Source organism: Primulina tabacum, chromosome 5, assembly GCF_025594145.1.
Source record: "Primulina tabacum isolate GXHZ01 chromosome 5, ASM2559414v2, whole genome shotgun sequence".
Taxonomy (NCBI): domain Eukaryota; kingdom Viridiplantae; phylum Streptophyta; class Magnoliopsida; order Lamiales; family Gesneriaceae; genus Primulina; species Primulina tabacum.
The window spans coordinates 22807747-22832312 of record NC_134554.1 but is presented as its reverse complement, the minus strand read 5'-3'; the positions used below and the strand labels follow the sequence as shown (position 1 = coordinate 22832312).

Below are 24566 nucleotides of genomic sequence, written 5' to 3'. Positions count from 1 at the left end.
AAATACAAACCAAGCAACTTATATGTTAGCATGCAAATATGGTATCGTGACTAAAAGAAACAAACATGCATGTAGAGAATTAGAAACCAAATCAAAATACAAAATCTCCATTACATCCAGATGAGTACTCATGCTTAGACACTACGTACTCTTGAAATATTCGACAGGTATGGATAGGGGAACATCCATCAATGCTACACGGCCCATAGAGTAAACTGCTGTACTTATCTCTGGTTCCATTCCAGAAATACAATATCTTCTCCCAACCGCGATGTCATGTATTTCCATCAAGCATTCCAGCAAATTACATGGCTCGTAAAGTGTATAGTGTCACAAGGTCGGGTTCCAGAGCGTTTGCAGTGGCTGGAGAACATATTTCGTGCCAAGAACACAGAGGAAGCGATCACCATTAAAGGTGTTGGGTCTACGGTTTTCTCGTGCCCAAAATGCAGCGAAAATTTTAAAAATTTTTATTTTATTTTGACAATCAAAATATTTGTTTGAGCACTCATATGGTTTTAAAGAACAAACATACATATGATGTTTAAAACTTTTATCTTAGTGAATTTTTCACTTGGCTTCAACTACACCGGTATAAGCAAACGTAGCTCTTGTTGTAAATCCTACGTACGTTCTTAAAATATATTTTCTTCAATCTCCTAATCCGGTCCATGACTGGATTACTTGTTCCTCTTACAACTTGCAGTAGAAAGTATAGAAGGATTTTACGTTGAGATAAAAAACTAGAGGCGATACAAAAAATCCCTAATTAAAATTCTAGGAGTGGAGGCCGAAAATTGGAGAGGAGAAGGGAAGCCTTTTTTTTTGAAAATATGGTGGCTTGGAGGCTAGGGTTTTAAGTCTCCTACTTAAATAAAGCCTTCATGACCTAATTACCATAATATAATATTTGGGATCTTTTAGTTAACATTAATGAGCTTGATTAATTAATTGGACTAGTCCAACTAGTTTAATTAATTAATCAAAGTTCATTAAGAACTTTAATTATTTAGTATATTGAACTTGTACTCCTACAAGCCCATTAAATATACATCCCAATATATTTAATTTAGTATTTAATAAACTCTAATTTTGAGTTTAATAATTTAAATTCCCAAATCTTATAAATTCAACTCCTTGAATTTATTCTCTCCAAATTTTATAAATTTATAAATTCAATTTTTTGAATTTACTATCTCATAAATTCAACTCCTTGAATTTATTTTCTCAAAATTTAATTATCAAAAATTCAACTCCTTGAATTTACTATATCTTAATTTTATATGAATTCAACTCTTTGAATTTATTATCTCAATGTTTTATATAAATTTAACTTCCTTGAATTTATTATTAATCGATGACAAAATAATCCAGTATTTGTGTGACCCTCAATGGTTCAGGGATACCTCTAGCCGTGGGTTCACAATTCTTTGTGATTCATGATATAATCCTTTATTCGGGTTTACCCTAATTTGCCACATTCTATATATCAACAATTGATCATGAGAATGTCAGAATTCATATTTCTGATTAAACCCATAGAATCATGGTAAGAGCGTCTAGTAGCATCGCCCCATGATTTATTAGGTATCACTGATAGTGCCTTTAAGAACCAGTTGGTTATGATTAACGTACAGTGCGGTCCCTTCATCTCATATATCCCGATCGAATCTGAAACCATTGGTTCATTGAGGGTTGCATAATAATTCGATAACTATGTGACACATCTTTGAGAATAAATAGTGGCATTGCATGTACAATTGGAAAACTCCTTCTCTAACGTACATCTCATACTCTGGCTAGAGATTTCATGCACTATTATTTCATCAGATCACATAGGATATCCACACTCGTAGGTGAGTGGTGAATTTCCCGACTACAATGTACTGGCTCCTGCATGTGTCGCAATTATACCCAATCTCGCCACCTGATGACCCTCCTAGAGTCTGTAAACGAGTCAAAGCACAGCCCTAGCATATAGAGCCTCAGTGTTGTCTCGGGTCGTAAGGACTAATGGTGTACAATTATAACCACAGACTTATCCTCTTGATGAATGATAACCACTTGGAAAGTCCGAGGGAGGGTAGTTCGATATAATCATCATATGACTACCTATCTGCATATTTGGACATTCTATGCCCTTATCAAGAAACACGGTACACAACATCACATATGCTAGTCTCGAGCTCAAGAGATCTTTATCAATGTTTTAGGCGGCTGAATTGACTAGGAACGAATTTAGATTATACAGTGTTTAGAAATGAGTTTCAACATCGAATTACGATTAATTTGTATTAAAGTATAAAGTCACCATAAAAAGTTAAATTATATTAAAATAAAGATTGTTTATACAGTTGAGCTACTCTAACAAAAGGCAAGTAGATTTTCATGTTGTAGGAATAAAGTGAAAGTTCCGCGATATAGCTAGCCTATGAACCTGAACTCGATTCCACCTTGCCGTTGCACGACTCTCATGAATCTCTCTAGTTGTGGGGCTGGACAAGCTGTCATATCCCAAAGTCTTGAACACTGATTTTTCCATATCAACAATCTGTTCACAAGAGAACTTGTATTTGGTTGAGTAGATTCTCACGCCGGCCGGGATACTAACTTCTTCGTACTTGGAGGCGCTAAGCATTTCTGTTTTTCTCGTCTGTCCGTTTCCCCATCAGACAACCATCAAAGTACCGGACAACATAATACAGTGTCTCTTTCGAAAACTCCAACTCTTCGACGATATTAACGAACCAGTCAATGTAGTAACCACGTTTCTCGTCAATTTCCGCAGCTGCATTTTCTTTCGCTCCAACCTACGTGAACTCTCGAATATTTCAGGAGCGATGTCCGGACAAGACAAAAGGCGGTCCGCGTCTTCATCGATAACTATCACTTTCGAATCACACCAGATGATTTTGACGTTGTTGTAGCATGGAAGAAATCCATTATTTCTTGAATTTATTGATCCATATTCAAAGGAAAAGCACGTATATATGTACGTATGAATGAAATTGCATGTGATTTCTCAAGTAAGATTTCACTCTCAGGCTCTCGAATATGATCATCTGTATGTGCTTCTATGTGTCCGAGTGAATAGATAGATCAATGTAGACATTTATAGACCATGTCTCCTAATAATATCTGACATGAACCATCACATTGGTCGTTAAATATAGAGTTTTTCAAAAAATGTACATAAAATTGGAAATAAATCATATATTGATGTTTGTCATTATAGAGTCAAACTTTGACAAGAAAATCCACCCATCTTCTAACAAAATCCTGGTATCCAATCCAATACAAAAAGATTCAAGAAAATCACAATCTCCAGAATCCCATTCCCATCCAAATTCGACACTAGCTAGACCACTCATCCACAAATCCAGTCATCGTCTTCCTCAAAAATTTGCTCAGATTTCTTCTAATTCTTAATCATCCATCGTGATTAAAAACCGAGAATCAGAATCGGTTTGGCTCGTGAGTACACAAAGGTCCACGGAAATGGTGGCAATGTTACTTCTGATAGGAATGATATATAAATGTAAACATTGTGAAGAAGGAAGACACGAGAGGAAACTAATCAGGCTTATTTATTTAATAATCTTATCATGAAATATTTTGAATCTCACTCTATTCAATTGGGAAGGGAAAGGACAGGAAAATAAAAGTTTGGATTTCATTTTTATAAATCATATCACTTAAATTTTATATGTCAAGTGTTCTCCAGACCTCGAGGACTTGAGGAGGAGGGCTCACAGTTTTCACAACCACAACGATTTCGATCTCAATTCATGGTCCGAACCGAAGAGATCGAAATTCCAAATTAGACCACATTGCCTAGTCCATTTCATCCGGGTACGAAGTGAACAAGCAATCCGACCCCAGTTCGGATCTCTCCCATATACTGCTGCCTATAATCTCTTTCCAACTTTGGATTGAAACGGATTCGTAAGTGGCGATCGATCGATGCCATTCATTCGAGTTAGATCACAGTCTCTTCCTGCCAAAAATACATCCCTGAATGAAAATTGAGGAGCAGTGATTCAGTTGGCTTTAAGGGCAACATTGACAATGGATTCACTCGAAAGTAACATGGTTACCAACCACAACTTTTCGCCTGGAGAGTTGGTTGAGATTATGAAATATATATGATAAAAGTTGTGATAAATCAACATATTTATTTATAGTTTAAATTAATTATAAAAATTGATAAAAAAAAATGTATAATCAAATATCCAAGATAATTCATAAATATGCCCTCATAGTTTCAGCCCATTCTCGTTTGTGTCCCAATTCTTTTTAGTGACACAAAACAATCCTCCTAGGTTCGAAATTTCAATTTTACCCATTTTTTAATTTACTTTTATTTCTAAATCATCATGGTTCCGTAAAATAAATTAAATATCGTACATATGGACCAAAATGTCGTCGGATCGTGTCTGTTGATTTTACAGGCTGATCCTTATATCTTAACTACGCAGTCGCAACCGATGGTTTCTTTCACAGATTCCTTCAACAACACCTAACACCGTTTTGTTTCATTACTTACCTCAAGAGTAGAGTAACTGATTTAATTTGAAATATGCATAACATGATAGGAGAAAAAACCTGATGATTTTATTCAGACATATTAAATATTATTACATTAGTAAACCATGTAGATGATGAAATAACTTATTTAGCTACTAATTGTAGCTGAAAATATAATACACATAAACATAAAGAGTATTACAATATTCATTTGAAAGAAAATTCAAGAGAATGATGCTCTCCACTTCTTTGTTTCTTTGTATTTACAGAAGCCTCTTTCTCATTTGAAATTTGGACTTCTGACTTGAGGATAGCTTTTTGCAATATTTCTTGTAGCTGTTGCCGACAACATCTTATAGTGGGTGGTCCTGGCTTCAACTAGTTAGTGGTAATGTCTTTCTATGGTGATTGAGTCATATATCACATGTTTCTGTATTTCTATCTAGAATCTTTTGCTTTTGAGGTCCCCAGGGAAAATGATTTTTGTGTAGTCCCTCAACACTTATACTTGTTTTTGCAAGAGGTTTTCGGCAGCCCCTTCCCAATTTTTTTCACTTTCTGATTTGGACATTCTTTTTTGACCATTTTTCAATATGAGACATATTACAAAATTTGCGACGAGTCTCTTTACTCCCAGATAACTTGTTGCTCCACATAAGATTTTTTTTCTTTTCAAATATTTTTTCTGCAAACCCTGTAGTTTTTCTAGCCATGGTATTTAACAAAAAATAACCATTAACTAATTATGGTAGAATTTGAATGGAAACTTGAATTTGTCCATCTATGTGAGGCAGACCTATGTTATCCATGCTCTTCTGTCGGAGATGTCATCTACAATAAGTGAAGCAACAAGTGGTGTTTCATTTACTGGAGGATTCTTGATGAAGTTCTGGACATTCATATCTGTCCTCCCGAACTTGATGAAATGGAAAGGCTTGTGTTGCCTTTCCCAACTGATTATATACTAAAAAAGTATAATTCTACAATATCTCATTTGGACAAATAGTCATTATTCGTCCATGTTATATGAACAACTTCCTAGATCCATTTTAGTAGTGTAGATATCTCCGGAAAACTGGGTGTTATGGTATAGACCGAGGTAAGAGCCACAAATTGATACCATGACTTGATTTTCTTAGGATGGGCATTGGGTTTCATACACATACTTGGATATTTTCCTGCTATATCAACCCGAATCGTGGCTGGGTTGATTCCTGCTCTAATTTTTAATTTCTCTCAATTATGCTGATATACCCGATATTGAAAAATTATAAACCCATTAGTACCAACATTAGATTTTTCATTGTCTGTTTGAGGTCTAGGGTTGATATAGATCCTGATAGGATCGGTTCTAGGCACCTACGAGAGTGCTTCAAAGCATAATATTCTCAGTGAGCTGCAATAGCTCGTATTCTAATAATGTAAACATCGATGAATTAAATTGAGTTTGGTTGTAAACCAAGAAAAAAATACTCGAAGCAATCATTCATTAAGAAAGCTGATCAATTTAAAGCTTTTTAGCTTGTGTCAACTGATTAACTGAAAGAAAGGGGATCAATTCTTGCTTATATCAGTTCATTTATGGTGAGAAATGAACTGATATCAGCTCGAACTGATCAAATCAGTTTAAAAGAATAGTTAAACAGTTAAATACACAAGGTATGTTTATGGATGTTCGGAGACTTCAACTGCTCTTATGTCACCCCTTCGATCACCTCGGATATGATCCATTAGAAGACTTTGATTTATACAACACCTTGTACAAACCCACTCAGCTTAGGACTTACGCTACTGCCTAACTAAACTCCTAGTCTAGACTGAAGGCAGCACCTTCCAGCCAACACTTATTTAACGTTTATGTGTCAAAGACTACATACACAAGTTTAATGTCTTTGTTCAAGACCGACTCAGCTTTTCAATATGCTCTATTTTCTATGTAAATGTGAGTGACGGTGTGTGTGTGTGTGAGTACTGATATATGAATAAAACACGAAAGTGTTCTCACACACTGAGGAAATTGTGCTTCTAATCTAAGCTGATAATACGATGAAGTGTTCCCTCGAACTTGGGCTGGTTGCTTCTTGTAAGATGATATGCACACTTTTTTTTCCACACCCTTTCTTTTCGCGCTTGTTTGTTGATGGTATTTATCTTGTACTTGTAGAGGCAATGTGACCGTACATCAAGACCCATCAAATGTGTTCGTTGCATTTTGAATCCGTTCTTCAAAATTTGTGTCTTGTCTTATCTGACATTTATTTTAGAACGTCTCGACTTTAAGCTCTGCTGCAACGTTCATTATTGTCCTTTGATTGGAAAATTGCTTTCCATAATGCGCACAGCTGGATTCCACTTAGATAAGCTTGTCTTGTTCTGCAAACTGGTAAGCTCTAACTGATGCTCTGAACTGGTCATTTGAACTGGTCTTGAACTTGTGTGGTGAAATCAGTTGGCTCGTCAGCTGAACTGATTTCACTGTTTCAATTGAACTAGTCATTTGGGCTTTTCATCAGTTGAACTCTTCATCAGCTGGTTGGGCATCTGAAGATCTTTTGCTGAATTACCTATCAACTGAAATGGTCTTTGATATTTCATTTGGATTAGTTCAATTTGGGCAATCGGTTGACACTTTCAGTTTGCGTCTCGATAGCTTCAGTTTTGCCTCGTTAACTGATCAATTTGAAAAGCCTTATCAGTTTCAAATTTCTGCGTACTTAGGCAAATTAATTAGAAACAAAATAACAAGTTTTGTTAACATCAAAATTAAGATTGCGAACATGAAATGTTCCAACAATCTCCCCTTTTTTGATGATCACAAAACTTGAGCAAATAAAGAGTTTAAAAAAACTTTAAAAATTTAATAATTCTCCTCTTTTGTGAGAATTAAAAAAAGTCTAAAAACATTTAAAGAAATTTTCAGCTCAAAGGATAACATATTTGGTTAAAAATAGTTTTTAAAGATAAGCTCCCCCTCAAGAACTGAATTTAAAACTCCCCCTTAAAAATATAATCATTTAAGCGATTTAAAATAAAGTTTTAGCAACATTTAACATTCAAGCAGTTTAGGTAACAAATCTTAAGATGAGAGTTCAGTTACATAGAAGCTAACTGAATAAACATGATGTTTATTTAATCAAATGCGTATCCCTTGTATCATATATTTAAGTACACCAACATGTGCAAGGGAAATTGCTACTTCAATAGCAAATTTTAAACAACATCAAATATCATTCAGTTTATACATAATAGAACTGGATATACCAATAACTGGTTGACTTGAATACTTTGAATGCTGCATCGATCTCGAGTTTCTTAGCCAGAAGAACAGCTAACTGCAGATCCAAAAATCTTTTCTCTTCCCACGGAAAACTCATATAAAATTTTTAAGAAGATTTTGAATGCCAATTTAAATATCATTTTGAAACATATTTTAAAATATCAGTTTTCAAATGTTCTTCTTAGAACATCTAGCTCTGATTACCAATTGATAGGATCGGTTCTAGGCACCTACGAGGGTGCTTCAAGTACAATATTCTCAATGAGCTGCAATAGCTCGTGTTCTAAGAATGTAAACACCAATGAATTTAAATTGAGTTTGATTTTAAACCAAGCGAAAAATACTCGAAGTAATCTTTCGTTCAGAAAACTGATCAGTTTAAAGATTTTTAGCTCGTGTCAACTTATTAACTGAAATAAGGGGGAACAGTTCTTGCTTATATCAATTTAGTTATGGTGAGAACTGAACTGATATCAGCTCGAACTGATCAAATCAGTTTAAAAGAATATTAAAACAGTTAAAAACACAAAGTATGTTTATGGGTGTTCAGAGAGTTCATCTGCTTTTACATCACCCCTTCTATCAGCTCGGATAGGATCCACTAGAAGACTTTGATTTATACAACACTTTGTACAAACCCACTCAACTTAGGACTTATGCTACTGACTAACTGAACTCCTAGTCTAGACTGAAGGCAGCACTTTCCAGCCAACACTTGTTTAACGTTTATGTGTCAAATACTACATATAAAAGTTTAATGTCTTTGTTCAAGACACACTCAGCTTTTCAATACACTAAATTCTCTATATAAATATGAGTGATGGTGTGTGTGTGTGAGAACTGATCTATGAATACAACACAAAAGTGTTCTCACACACTGAGGGAATTGTACTTCTAATCTAAGCTGATAACATGATGAAGTGTTCCCTCGAACCTGAGCTAATTGCTTCTTGTAAGATGATATGCACACTTGTTTTTCCACACCATTTCTTTTCGTGCTTGTTTGTTGATGGTCTTGATCTTGTATTTATAGAGGCAATGTGACCGTAAATCAATACCCATCAAATGTGTTCGTTGCATTTTGAATCTGTTCCTCGAAATTTGTGTCTTGTATTTTCTGACATCCATTCTGGAACGTCTCGATTTTAAGTTCTGCTGCAACGTTCATTATTGTCTTTTGATTGAAAAATAGTTTTCCTTAATGCGCACAGCTGGATTCCACTTAGATAAGCTTGTCTTGTTTTGCAAACTGGTCAGCTCTAACTGATGCTCTGAAATGGTCATTTGAACTGGTGTGGTGAAATCAGTTGGTTCGTCAGCTGAACTGATTTCACTGATTCAGTTGAACTGGTTAGTTGGGCTCTTCATCAATTGAACTCTTCATCAGCTAGCTGGGCTTCTAAAAGTCTTCTGCTAAATTACCTATCAACTGAACTGGTCTTTGATATTTCAGTTGGACTGGTTCAGTTTGGGCAATCAGTTGGCACTTTCAGTTTGCATCTCGATAGCTTCAGTTTTGGTTAGGTAACTGATCAGTTCAAAGTATGATCAGTTTCAGATTTCTGCGCACTTAGATAAATACATTAGAAACAAAATAACAAGTTTTTTTAACATCAAAATCAAGATTGCAAACATGAAATGTTCCAACATGTCCCTCTTCAATCCCCGAGTTGAAGAGCAAACTTGATGATTCAATATAAGAATCCGGAGCATCGATTTGTGCATGGGCAGACTCATCTAAATATGATCCAGACTTAACACTTGTACTAGGAGTACTTGAATCTCCTACTCTAGGTATAGAGCTCTATACTTGTAAACTTCTTTTTGAGAAGCCGGTGGTTTCTCAATATCATGTATGATAGGCTTTTGCAATACATATCATAATTAACTTTAAGCATGTAAACAACCTGTAATGCTATCAGAAACAATTTTTCTTATCAAATTTTTGTAGCTTACCCGGAACTTTTGCGTTTAGAGAAAGCTTGTTGAACTTGTTTTGAAGCATTTCAAGGTGTTATGTTAAATGCCTCTGCATTTTCATGATGACATCGAGATCAGTGTTGTTCATCTCTTGTTTAGAAAATCCGGAAGAATATTTTTATGAGATTTAATAATAAAAATATCAAAAATATAATTTTGACATAAAGCTTGTCATCTTAATAATATATTCTTCTTAGGTTTCAATTAAATTCTATTTTTCAAAAAAGTTTTAACATATATACTATCAACTTTCAAGGTAAATTTTTTAGCAAGTAAAATTAATGGTCGTTTTCAAAAGATTTTTTACTGCATGAAATTCATTTTCGTTGATATGTCATCTTATGACCTCTGCATATGAGAATAGTCCAATGCAATACTTGCATAGTTGTTCTCCTTTTAGTGTGAGCTTTGTGAGAACTGCTGCCCACCAATGATCATTGGCATCTGTGTATAATGCCAGATCATCTTCAACTTGAGAATTATCCATTTTTGAACTTCTTCAAATATCTTTCAGTTGGCTAAGTCCCTTAGTAATCTATATGTTCTTCGGACAATATGAATTTTTCATCTTTCTTAAGCAATGGACTGAAATTTTTTATATGATTTGCTAAATTATTGATGAACATTCTAAAAAAGTCAACAACTTCTAAGAAACTTTGGAGTAGTCTCATGGCTTCGAGTCTTTCTGGAAAATTTTGTAACTATTTCACAATGTGTTCTTGCAAAACTATTCTTGACTCGTCTATTTATATTCCAAGGAATCCAATTTTTCTCGCAGCAATGACTGCCTTCTTTTCCAATAAGACCAGTTGTGGCGTGGAGAAATTTGTGAATTTTTTTCTTTCTTCATTTATACGAATCTGATAGAATCAAAACTTACAATCAAATTTAGAGAATATTTTGGCATAGCGTATATAACTGATTGAATGTTTTCTAATAGTATAAAATACCCATCAAATTCAAAATTTTGTTTATTTGGATTTCACCATGATTTCTTACTAGAAAACATGGACTGTTGTATGGTAATATTAATACTTTGATTAAACCAATGTCCAAATGTTTTTTTAATAATAATCTGCATATTTATGTTTTATCGAAATAGGTTTGCATCTGACGAGCTCATATTCTTTGAGTTCCTTAATTTTAAAGATGACTTTGAGTTTGTTCATTTCTCACCATGCCAAGGGTTCCTTTACTCTAATTGTTTGTCTGTTTGTTTGTTTTAATCATTCTCTTGATATTTTTTAAAGGATACTTTCTGTTAGACTTAATTTAATTGTGGTGATGAGAGTCAAAACCAGTAGGCCGATATAGCTAATTAGAAGTCAAGTATAAAAGCATAAGCCCTCGTATCGCTTTAACAAAAGCAGAACTCGGCATAGAAAACTAGAAGCAGAACATAAATTTAAAAGCAGAACTTAGCTTAAGAAAAAGTAGCTTATTGTCTTTTACTTGATCGTTACAGTCTTAAATGTTACCGTTACTTTAGTACTAGCATTAATTGCACCATTAATGCTGTACAAAGACATTTAACGCTCCTTACTAGTTTTGGTATGAAACAAGACTGATTACTCTGAATCTTTCTGCAGGACCTTTTTTAGGTATCAAAGCTAATTTTACTCAGGAGCCTCAGAAGCTGTTTTTGATTATAGACGTTGGACTCAAGTTTTCTATATATATAGAGGTCAATCCTTTATAAAAACAACGTTATTATAATTATCAATGCAACGATTATTCCAACGCTAGTTTGAGCTATCATCAACTACTACTTATCTTCAAGCTCAACATACAGAAAAGCAGCACACGCTTTATTCTAAACATCCGACCTTTTGAGATCATATTGTGCTGCTACTGTTTTATAATCTCTTCAAGCTAAATACTTTACTACATATTATTGAGAAGAGTTTGTAATCTGGAAAAGAGTCTTTTCCAGAACTTTGTTGTAATCTTTTACACCGTGTTAAGAAACTAAGAGTTTCAGTAGGCGAAGGATAAGCCCTAATGAAGTGGGTATGTACATGTATTGTGCTGTAATAACCAAAGTCTTTTAGTGATACCTTCTGGAAACAGAAAAAGGGGAGACATAGAAGATTTTATCTTCTAACTTGCAGAAACAACCAATGTTCTATTGCCTACTGTTTTATTGTTTTCACCTCATACCATCAGATCGTTTCCGCACTTATTATTGTGATTTGCTGGTTATACATTCGAACAACATAAGCTATAATCTCTAACATGATTCTAACACCCTTTGCAAAAGCGTACAACAAAGGAACGAGTTTATTAACCCCCCCCCCCCCCCCCCCCCCCGAAGCTCCATATCGATCCCCAACATTTTCTATTCAAAATCTACATATTTCTAATATAACTTCAAGAATTTCATTTCTTCTGGATGAAGAATTTTCTCTACTCTTATTTGGAGCACTGTTTCTCTAAATCTTCTAGAATCCTTTATTTATGGGTGTAGAAGTTTTCTTTTTTCAGCACACTTGCTACAAAACTGGATTGACATTTTTCTGTAAATATCTTTCTTAGTATTTGGATTATGACCTTGTGATAACATGTGTTGTGAACATTAATCTTCTAGTCTCATTTTTTTGTGTATAAGTTTTAAACATTTATAGAAAATTGTTTCCTGACAAGATGTCCGCTCCAGTATTATGAAAGTAAATCGGTGGTGTTTTCATCTTGTACCGTGATTTAAATCATGTACCTTTGATTATGATTTCTTCTTTATTAATAATTTTGCATAAGATTAAGATCCACTTTGAAAAATATCATCCATCTATTTCATAAGATTAAGATCCACTTCGAGAAATCTTCTTCCAATTCTTTGAAAAAAATTCCTCATTTTTTTGTACAAATTCCTAATCTTTAATCAATATAAGCAGCAAAGTTTCTACTTTATATTGTTTATATAAAATTCCTACTAAGATGTATATCGAGAATAGACTTGTAGTCATTGGATTTTCCACATCCGATCTTCTGCCATTAATCTAATTATGTTCTCGAGCCATTTTCAATTTTTGTGTTCCTCGAGACATTTTAATCCAATAACAATTTTTTCAGGTTCTTTCCATGAATTACTTTTATATGAACCTCCAAATCTATGATGTTTATCATTATTTGGTAGGTTTTTATCATGGGTTCTTCCAAATAGTATGATATGGTATTACAAGGGAAATGTTTTTTTTCTTATATTATCAAATAAAATATCGACTTCTCTCCATCCTTTCGTCCATCAAAGTTTTTCTATTGTTGAAAAGCTTTTTGATGTCAATTGGGTTTCTTCGGTATATATTTTTTCCCACCCTTTACTTATTATTCTATCTCTTAAAAAATATAGTCTTTTTGGTTTCATCATAAGATTATGATTTATTTGTAAAATCGGTTTGTCTTGAGATAAACTCGATTTTTTTAATTAAATTACCTAAGAAAATTTTTCAAATATTTATTATATTTCAAAAAACTAATTTCTAATAAACAATTCTCTCTTTTTAGTGATGACAAAAGGAAGCTGCAAATCTATATATAAAAAAACTCACATCAACACAATATAACTGATGATAGAAAAGTAATGAATTTCATTGAGTAAATGAAATGTCATTTGTATAGGTGCAGTAAAATGCAAGTCCTAAAACCTATCTTCTCTTGCTAGCACTACAAGAAAATACACATTCAACAACAAACTAAAGACAACGGTTTTTATTAAAACCGCTGTGTTTTTTACTTTTAACAACGGATTTAACAAAAATCGTTGTCGTAGCCTAAAAAAACCTGCTTATAGACAACATTTTATTAAAACCGCTGTGTTTTTTACTTTTAACAACGGATTTAACAAAAATCGTTGTCGTAGCCTAAAAAAACCCGCTTATAGACAACGGTTTTTGAAAACCGTTGTCTATGAGCGTGTTTTTTTTGGGCTACGACAACGGTTTTTAAAAACCGCTGTCTAAGAGCGTTTTTTTTTTTGCTATAACAACGATTTTAAGAATCGTTATCCATGAGCGTTTTTGTTTAGGCTACAACAACGGTTTTTAAGAACCGTTGTCTATATGTGTTTTTTCGGGCTACAACAACGGTTTTTAAAAACCGTTGTCTATATGTGTTTCTGTCAAGGTCAACCGCTGTCGTTGTTCTAATTTTTTTTAAAAAAATCGGTTAAATTAAAATTGTAGGAATATTAAGCGACATAGCGACGGATTTATAAAACCGTCACAAACTGTCGTTATATTTAGCGATAGTTTTTGTAAAACTGTCGCGAATTTAAATTTTATACCGTCGCTAAATATAGCGCGGTTTTATACAACTGTCGCATTTTCAAATTAGCGACGGTTTGGAAGAACCGTCGCTATATTTAAATACAGTTTCAATAAAACTTTCATACTTTTTATTACCGTCGCTAATTTAAAAATTGCAACGTTTCGCTAATAGCGATGACTTAAGTTTTACCGTCACTATTATCGACAAATGACGCTTACTGTCGCTAATAGCGACAGTTCAAGCCAAAAATATCGCTAATAGCGACGGTTAACACTAAAACCGTTGCCAAATTGTCTATAAATACCCGCATCCTCAGTCATTTTCTTCACACAATAAGTTTCTCTCTTTTTTATTTTGAAGGAAAGTTTCTCTCTTCTATTATTTTACTTTCGCTTCAATTTCAAGTGTTAGGTTATAACTATTATTTGTTTAGTAAAATTGTAAGTTATTAAATTATAAAACATAGTGTTAATTTTTCTCTCTTTCATGATTTATTAAATTATAAAAGCAATTTTTTTTATTTTACGTAAACATTAGCGACGGAAACCATGTGAACAACCGTCGCAATGTAATTAGCGACGAAAATCAGGTGAACAACCGTCGCAATGTAGCGACGGAAATCATACAAAAAACCGTCGCAATATTTTGTTTAACAACAATTTTTTTAATGCTACGACAACAGTTTTTCACCGTCGTTTTTAGACGTCTACGACAACGGTTTTTCACCGTTGTCTTTGAGCGCACCCTTTAACCACAGGGCCTTTAACAACGGTTTTACAAAACCTACGACAACAGTTTTTCACCGTTGTCTTTGAGCACACCCTTTAACCACAGGGGCTTTAACAACGGTTTTATTTCACCTACGACAACGATGAAAAACCGTTGTCTTTTGCCTTTTTTTTTGTAGTGTATAGTATCTTACCTATCTTCTCTGGCTAGTACATCAACCACTGCCGCTACCTCTATTTTCCTATCATCCTCTTCCTTTATCCTCTTATCATCCAATATCTTTGACTCTTCATATTTGTCTTTCTTAGATCAGCGTTTCTGCTCTTCAACCTTTTTGTAATCACCCATCTCCCCAGTTTTGGCATCACCACGTTTCATATCAAGAATTGGCCGGCTATAATAGTAAACCGCTCATTCATATGTTGTCTGACTTGAACAACTTGAGCTTTCATTTCAGTCTCCATATCATTTTGAATTCATGAAATCTGAGCTGATAGTTATGTGTTCATAGTGACGGCTTGATTCTTTATTATGGTTTGATCGGTCGTGGTCAAACAAAATTGGAATTAATTGTACTTAGGTTCTTGACCATTTGAGCCTTGAAACTATCGAGCTGCACCTGATTAGCATAGTTTTTTTTTTTACTTGGCCATATGAGCCTTTCCAGATGGATTCTCAAGAGAGATCATTTTATCTTCAGTCTGTTTCTCTATGGAAGGAGTGGTTGGCAGTGATTCCACATTCAAATCTTCGTCAGCATAATATTCCCTTTTCTCAACAGTAAAATCTGCAAGCATGTGAGAGTATAGGTTCATCTTGCTTTGATCGAAGTCGAACTGGGATTGAGATCTGAATACTTCAACCACAAAGATTAAAGAAATCTCTGGGAGTTCTCTATATGGCACTTGATGTGGGGAGGGGAGTAGCTTCTACATTCAAATGTCCAGGCCGACCCACTTGACCACCGGTCTGAAAATAGTTTCGTTAACTGTTGGAATTTGAGGGACTTCTTCCACATGGGTGGGTATCTCGATATCTTTCTCGATAATTATGATCTCAGCATCAGCTTGATCCTTAGGTGCTTCAACTTGAATGATCTCGGGCTGTTTCCCGTTCTGACTCTCTGCTAGATAAAAAAAAAATATCTTCATCTGTTGCTTCCTCAGTAGCTGGAAGCTCAAAACTCTTGTCTCATTAATTTTACGTACTCTCATAGACAAGGAGAGAGCATCCATATCTAACTGATTGATCACAACTGCATCATCAACAACATTCAGATTATGAGCGATGAAGTTGCCTCTTTTGTTGTATTAAGTATCGCAAGATACTTTCTTTCAATTACATCTTGATAAAATCTCGTCGCTCAGAGCCTTTGAGATAACATCATCAGTTTCTGGCCACCCTCTTATCTTTTCTTATCACTTCTAGATACACAACGGTTGGAAAGTCCACCCAACTATCTAACCTGACCATTTTATGTTTTTCACTCTAGTTCACTCACTCCATTGCAAGGTTGATGGCAGCTTGAAAGTTGGAGAGTTTGGGCTCGACCACAAGAATTCCTTTTATTTGGCTTTTGGATCAATGATTGGCAAACCAGACTGGTGAGAATTCTCTTTCGGTTCCAAAATTTTGACGTCCTTTAGGCTAGAGATGGGAGCTACTGAAATTGGAGCAGGGACAAAGCGACTCAAAAATATTCTTTATCAACTTGATCTTCTTTATTATGGGCTTCTTCGTCCCCTTCTTCTTCTTAGAGAAGAATTGAGTGAGATGAACCTTACTTATTTTGTTTATTTTCCTAGTGTCCTGGGCCGGTGTCTTGGCCTTACTTATATGTTTCTTTTCTTTTTTCTTCTCAACTTCCTCTTCTTCTCTCTCAAGCTTTCATTCCAACAACTCGACTCTGGTTGCCATATGCTTCTTGTGGCAGCATTCAACATTTGGTCAGTTCAATAACTTGGCTTTGTGAACCTGGACCACATTTATTAGCTTGATTTGCATCTACTCCAACAAATAGCATAGAGGAATTGTGAGCTTAGGATGTTGGGCTTCCTTCTTCACCATGCAGGTGAAAGTATTGAATAGAATTTCGGACCAGTTGACATTGATTCTGGAGATAATGGTTGCCAGCCTTGGTTAACAATGTTTCTAGCAACCTGTACTCCACCTTCAATTTTTCTTCTAGGCGGTGGGAGCAGCAAGTGGAGAGCCTCACAAACTTAATTTGGTTCTCTAGTAAGAAGATTTTCCTTCTAGCAGTTTAGAGATGGAGCTAAGTCTGACTGTTGGTAGGTTGAACGTTTCTGCAAACAGTTTCTGATTTGTGCAAATTGGTTCATTGGATTGTGCACAAGATGGATCCATGCTTCATCCTTGTGGTCTCAAAAAACTTGTTTAATATATTCTATGAGTACTAGAATCTGCAACCCAGAGAATTCTTGATGCCTGAAGCCTCCAACATCCTTAACATTGAGACCCTGGCCTTGTTTGACATGGTAAGAAAAGAGGCGAAGTTGAATGCAAGTATGCTGTTAGAGGCAAAGAGAATTGTATTTTTGAAGAATAAGAAACGATGAAATGTAATCGGAAAGAATGAGAGACGGATAACACTGAATATATGTGTCACCCGATTTGATAGACATGACATGTTATGTGTCTATATGTGATTGGTGTCATTTTATAATTTTGAAAAGTCAAAATGTAATTTTTGTTTGTTCATATATCCATAAAAGATTAAAAATTAGTAAATGTTGAATTTAAAATGTAAAATATTTAAAATAGCACTATTGAAAAAAATTATTTCAGAGAGAAACGGTCAGACCATTTTATAAGATTAAGTTTCCACAAACTCTAGCCGAAATGGTCAGAGTTGTGTTCTGACTTAATATATTGTTTTATCATATTGACTTTTGTTCCCCTAAATTTGTGCATTAATTTAAATATACTAAATCGAGTATATTATGAAAATAAGAAAACTTAGCGTTTGGAAGTTGTTTAGTGAATATGTGAGATGCTAGATTGTCTATTGAAATGTATCTTTCTTTAATACATGATATCGGATGAAATGATGTTTGATGTCAATGAGTTTGGTCTGAGAATTTAAGACATATTATCACATAAGATTAGGGGACTCGACAACTTGAATTTCATAATATCTTAATAAGTAGTTCACCGGTAGAAATCGGTTTTTTTACTTTGGATATTACATGAAGTAAAAAGAAAATAATTACCAAAGTAGCCGCATATCACATTATAATTGAATCATAAGCCTTTAATGTGATGACCCGTTACTTAAAAATAATATTACTTTAATATTTGAAGAAGAATAAAAAAAATTTCTTACTATATAATTAATTATACATATAGCTCTTAAAATAAAATAATGATCACCATGCATTTTACAAAATAAATTTAATAATAAAACTCTAACATTTTTTAATACCACAATCATGAAAAAAATCTCAAGTTAATAACGACTAATTAAATTTGGAAAAAGAGTATAACATAATATAATAAATTCTAATATGCTTGCCACCAACACTAGTGAATAAAAATTAGAGTAAATAGTTTTAAAACATGTGTAAATAAAATATAATGAAGTTCAAGGTCCTCGGGTTTGCACTGTCACTGGTCCGAGCCTGCTCACTGGTCACCATTTTCTGTCTCCTCATCCAAGTCATATGCATCGATCAAGTCTAGTGAGTCTAAAGACTCAACATGCATAAACCTTGAATAACAACTAATATATAATAAAATTCATGCATTTAAATATAGCTTGTACCTAGCACAATATGAGCATAATATATGTATAACGCGACTTTCCTGCATAAACATTTTCATAAAATCATATTTTCATGTTCGACATACATAATCGTAAACGTAAATCATTTTCGTAGAGTTTTGTTCAATGCAAGTGGCCCATAACATAAATCTGATCAAACTAAACACAGTACTAGGTCGACAGGGATCACTACAGCCCTTGGACTGGATGCCAACTCCCTAACATATAACATAATTCCTCCGAAGAGGTTGGAGATGTCACCAAACACGTTCTTCGGCTTACAAATCCATAAACATAATTGGTCACAAGACAAATCGCATACCTCAAAAATAATTATTTACATACTTACGAAAATTGTGGACCTCGTTGGATCGTCCTCAGACATGATGCCACAACATCCTCAAATAATAAACAAACAGCTCCTAAAGATGCATTCGCGCATGACTCCCGAATTAAATATAACCACTTAGGACGTACCAAACGACTATCGACCCACATGTGAACGACATCCTAACCTACTGCCAAGGCCTTAAACCAGCCCCGAACCATGGCTGAACCCCTTAACCATGTCCAACAATATGTTGAATACAAGCTGCCCAAGGAATGACACTTTGGCACATATGCGCTCTACACGACTCCCTATTGATTCCAACTCGAACCAAGCCTGAACCAAGCCTAGAATCGACCCTTAGACATCACTTAAGACCCTGGTTCGACTCTTTTCAGCCCATGACACACGCACCAGCCCTTAACCACCCTAGCCGTGCGCAGCCTCCTACACGACCCTAACCCGCACGCGGCTCGAATTCAACTCCAGCCTTCTTGCTGTCCGACCAGACCCTAAGTGACTCAGAACAGGCTTACCCCGGGACCCTAAGACCCCGCCTAGACCTTAGCCACGAGTCCTGGTCCAGCCATGCATCGTGCCACACGTCTGAAGCCTCGACCACCCTTACGTGCAACCGATTACCTCTTGGGACTTCCCGCTGTACCAATAGCCTAACAACTCATCATGGACTACCTAATAACATCTAAAAACCCTCCATATCACGACCATATGCAGTAGCATGCCTTCGGATCAATCCAACGAAGCCTGCGATAAAAAAACTCACGAAAATATGGAAGTTCATATGTATTTTGAATCGGAAACGATATCAATAACGTTCTACCACTCATATCATCAAATCAATGAATTTTGATGCATATTTCATATCAAAATATAGTATATAACGTGATTGATGCGTCAAAGAATGGGTTAGACATGTCTTTGCGTTTCAAACGCACGAATTATCGAATACAGATGCGATGCGAGGAAGACAGAAGTTGATCGGAGAACGATTTGCTGCGATTTCTTGCTTCAAAAGTGACGAAAATATTCAAGGAAAATAGGGTGAAGGCTTCGTAAGGTGGCTGCTAAGAGAGGAAGCCAAAATCCCTAAACCCTAGGCTTGAATCTCAAGATTTGTGTGTGCGGCTAGTGTGTGTGAGTTGTTAGTAGAAATTAGGGTTAACTCCTCTTATATAATACTTAAAAAAAAAACATTAACTAGGTATTTTAGATTAATTCACAAAATTTTAAATGTCCTCATAAATAATTAAATCCCACAATTGAAATATGGCAATTAAAAATGCTTAAAATCCTAAATTTATCTAATAAATTAAATAATAACCAAACTAATTAATTAAGACATAAAATAATTATTAAAAAATATTATATCTCGAGTAAAAAGATTTAATCCCCTAATTTCTAAAATTTGCTAATTAAAATGCTTAACATTTTTTTTATTTCATTCGATAAATTAAATTGACTCTTAAATGCTAAAATTCACAACCCTTTAAAATACATAATTTCTCGGCTTAAAATAAAATATAACATTAAATTTTAGCACATCAATAGTCTCCTATCTCATTTCCCGGTCTGACATCGAATATTCGCCTAAAAAGCTAAAACTCGAGAAAATTTTTTAAATTTCATAAAAATAAACATATATACATTTAAAATAATTTAAACACATGGCATGACATCACATAAATAATTAATTAAATAAAGTAACAATTATGCATGTAGTTTTCTGTGGTAGTTTTTAGACACTACATTTAAAAAAAGAAGTCTTTGACTGTTTAAAGGATGCAGAACCGGTTCGAAATTGGACCGATTCCGAAATAAAATAATGTCTTTTATCTCATCGATTTCATTAATTAACGAAGCGAATGATTAATTAATGAAGCGAATGATCAAATATAACTTCACAAGTTATATTGGTTGACGAAGTAACAAATGTATGTCTGAGAAAATTTGCAAAATAACCTCGGTCAAATATTTATTTAAGAAAATGACCTCATCGTGTGTATTTGAAATACACATGAGGATGTCATTTTCTTAATTAAATAGTTGACCGAGGTTAAAAAACAAAATACCCCAAAAATGTCTTCTAATTCACCACAATTTAAGTTTATCGAAGTATATTTGTTTTATTACTTAATCATTTACTTGTATAGTAAAAATAATAGACAATATTTTACTTCAATATAATTTAATTTAATGAAGTAATTTTAAATTATCAATTTACTAATTTAATAATTTTTTGTATTCTTTAAATTACATTTAGCTTCTTTTTTCGAATAAAACAGTGAAGTAGATATTATTTTTCACTTCATCAAGATTGAACAAATATACAATAGTATCACAATATCTACTATTAAAAATAATTAGATTCATTATATAATTCATCCAAAATATGGTATACAAGTAAAAAAAAATATATGACCCAAAATATGGTCTAGTTACAAGTCATAAAAAATTTACAATAAATCACAGTATTTTCCACATAATCTTGTAAAAAACCTCGATCAACTAATCAACATCCGTTCATGAGCTTCACGCTCCTCATCCTTCCTCCTCATCTCTTCACATCGATTTTGTTTTATTCTGCTAGATCCTTGTGCAGTCTCATCAACCTGGAGAAATTAAAAATGATGAGGTGTCAATATACGAGAAATCTCATGACAGACTTTATACTCAAGAGAAAGAGAAAATAGATTTTTATGACACAGAAAAAAACTATGGACTAACCCTCTTTAACTTACATAATGTGCAGCCCAATGAGAGATCTCATGCTTTAGCTCAAAATCCAATTTCTTCAACAGTTCATAAACCAACCTCTGAAGAAAAATCAAAATAATCAACTCACAATTGCAAATATGAACCATAGAATTGTCCAGCTCGAGGTAGAGGTAAAAAAGAAAGCTGATTATTGGGACCAAAATCTTTAGCTAGAATTGTTTCTACCAGTACTGAGAGGACAAAAAAATTAATTAAATTACCTGAAAGGCCAACCCATATCCCTCATTGCATCTTGTTCAAAGTATAAAGCTGAAAATAAATGATGTAGATATTGGGCATACAATAACCCCGAAACTAAGAGCATTCTCAAAAAGCACAAGCAAATCGAATGACATAGATATAAGTATCCAACCTAATCATATCCAGCAGGCAAAACAAATAATTAAGCTTAGACTTGGCAGACACTATTCCATACCTTCACTACCTCTGACATGCTGGAGAAACAAGACAAAATGATAAAAGTCAGATTGATATTCAAAGTCAATCAACATTACCTCTGAGATAACTACCAGAAATATTGAGGAAACAATGATAACTAGCTTACCCTTGAGATGGTCTGCAATGGGTGATCATCTTGTTCCTCAATGGTCATTCTTCCATTATCACTAATCCGCCCTGGTTTTTTTAAAAAAAGAACAGAATAGTTGCCCATCTGTGACGGAAAAATAGAATTTTGTTGATTTAACTCAAGAAAATAAAAAGCTTCTAACAACTATTCTCTACCTTAGATTGTTAACATAGCATGAGCTGAGATCAAATAAACCATGAATATTAAAGAAAAATATTCAATAACAACTTGAATAGAAAGAAACAAAAGAGTGAAAATAAATAAATGATTACATTGATAATGAGGAGGTCTTCCCAAGTTCTAACTTCTATAGAACAGTATGCATATATTTCATCTCCTTTACTTGTATATTTAATAAGAAAAGGAAAAAGAATCGTTGGAAGTCTAAGCATCGTAAACAATATTGAATTGTTGGAAATCTAAGCGGAAAAATCAAGAAAATAAATTCATGCAAAAAAGTATTGAGATTGGGTTTGTGCAATAATCCAGAAAACCTATTAGTACCCAGATTTGCACAGGACAATCTATCTCTTTGCATTATTTTCTAAAAGCACAACTTTATGAAGTCCTTCCTTTCCACTTAATTTCACTTTGGCTTTACAGTTTCATTCATTTGGTACAAGGAAGAATTAACCCTTCACATTTTTAAGTTATATGAGCAGTTAACGATTATACTAAATGACTTCTTACTAGTATTTTCAAAAATGGAAGTTGTAGAATGTATCTAGAATAATAGAAGTCTAAACTTTGGGCCAGTGAGCGCAACTATATCTAAAAATACTTTTCAAACTACAGCAACTTACGAGCAATAAGCATATACTTCAAATGCATTGCTCGTTCCAACTATTTAGGTATCAAACGAGTTGGAAAGCCAACGAAGCATCCAGACATAAATTCACATACGGAAAATAATGGTAGAGCATAAGCTTAAAAAGTAATCTAAAGCAATTTAAACCAACAATATCAATTTAATTCATCTAAAATCAGTTGAACCCATTAAAAATTTGCATCAATTAATAGAAGTATTTTTACTAGAATGGAAAATGAGTAATAAAAAAATCCAATTGAACAATCAAAATCAAAGAAAACGCTGAAATATCCAACTAAAACGTTCAATTTTTCTTCCCAAAAACATTAACCCATCAAAATTCCCCATTTCTCTCTTTTCGACGATTTCTTTTCCCCGGATCACTATACAATAACGACAATATCAGAAATGTGAAAGTTGTAGCATCGCGATAACTCTTAAGACAACTACCTTCGAATCGAGCTGTTTTGAAGGACTGGGTGCGGAATTTCATGGCTGATCGGGTGAAGTAAAAAGTCGATTTTTTACTAGCAATTGCGCACAACTTCCAGCGGTTAGATACTCAGTTTCAATAGTTGATGTGACAATTAATGTTTGATTCTTACTAAACCAAGAGACCATTCTATATCATAGGAATTGACATGATCCACGGTGCTCTACCGATCTATTTTGCAATCTACATAATCTGTATATGAATATCCAATAAAATTAAAAATTGAGTCTTTGAGATACCATGACTCACACATAGAGTTCTTTTAAGATATCATTGAAGTATTTGTCATGATTGATGAAAATGTTTGTTTTACTTGCAATCCAAGGAAAAAAGTTAATTCTTCTATCATACTCATCTCAAACTATTTTTATATAGTCTTAGAGAATCTCTCACAGAGTTTAAGGTTAGTGGAATCATATATTATATCATCAACATAAATTTGCATAAAATGAATGATCATATTTAGTTAATCTAAAAAGTGTTTTATCTACTGGTTCCAAATACAAAGTCATGCTCAAGCAATTATTTAATCAGTGAATCGTATCATGCACGAGAGCTTGTTTTAAACCATACAATGCATTATCAAGTTTATAAACATAAATAGGATGATTATGACTAACAAAATCTGGAGGTTGTTCAACATATACATCTTCATTTAACAAACTGTTAAGAAATATTGACTTGACATCTATTTGATAGATATTAAAGTCTTTAAATGCAGCATAGCTACATGAACAAATGATTAATCAAAATCTATGTCTTTTTTCTGTCTATAACCTTGAGTTACAAGTCTAGCTTTATTTCTTACAACTGATTCACTCTCATCCATTTTATTCCTAAATTTCTATCTAGTTTCTGTAACATGTAGATTGGTCGGTTGATGAACTAGATGTCAAAATTTGCTTCTCTCAAACTGATAAAGTTATTTCTGCACTGCATATATCTAGAATCACCTAAGGCCTCATCAATCTTCTTACTTCAAATTGGGATACAAAGGCAGCATGTATGAACTC

General features: G+C 33.9%; 1 protein-coding gene across 7 annotated transcripts; it reads right to left on the bottom strand.

Moving 5' to 3' along the window:
* Positions 1 to 21297: 21297 nt before the first annotated feature.
* LOC142547315 (uncharacterized) lies at positions 21298 to 23567 on the bottom strand. Of its 7 annotated transcripts, none has more exons than XM_075655554.1 (6): positions 23511 to 23567; positions 22229 to 22336; positions 22100 to 22118; positions 21885 to 21933; positions 21648 to 21720; positions 21298 to 21518 (listed from the first exon to the last, which is right to left on the bottom strand). In XM_075655554.1, the coding sequence occupies exons 2-6, from the start codon at positions 22334 to 22336 to the stop codon at positions 21411 to 21413; spliced, it is 357 nt and encodes a 118-aa protein (XP_075511669.1). In that variant the 5' UTR covers positions 23511 to 23567; the 3' UTR covers positions 21298 to 21410. The 7 variants fall into 7 exon arrangements, 4 of the variants coding, with proteins under 4 accessions (XP_075511669.1, XP_075511668.1, XP_075511671.1 ...); XM_075655553.1 differs by having other exon boundaries at positions 22229 to 22299; positions 23511 to 23561; XM_075655556.1 differs by lacking the exon at positions 21885 to 21933 and having other exon boundaries at positions 21648 to 21722; positions 22101 to 22118.
* Between the last annotated feature and the right edge of the window lie 999 nt (positions 23568 to 24566).

What these genes read in the sequence shown, in the direction of transcription:
- LOC142547315 (XM_075655553.1), bottom strand. Translation starts at nt 23,553, where the DNA reads ATGAAATTCCGCACCCAGTCCTTCAAAACAGCTCGATTCGAAG. An exon ending in CAAAACAGCTCGATTCGAAG is followed by an intron (nt 22,300 to 23,510) that starts GTAGTTGTCTTA and finishes TAAAAAAACCAG; the next exon opens with GGCGGATTAGTGATAATGGA. An exon ending in CTCATTGGGCTGCACATTAT is followed by an intron (nt 21,519 to 21,647) that starts GTAAGTTAAAGA and finishes TAATTTCTCCAG; the next exon opens with GTTGATGAGACTGCACAAGG.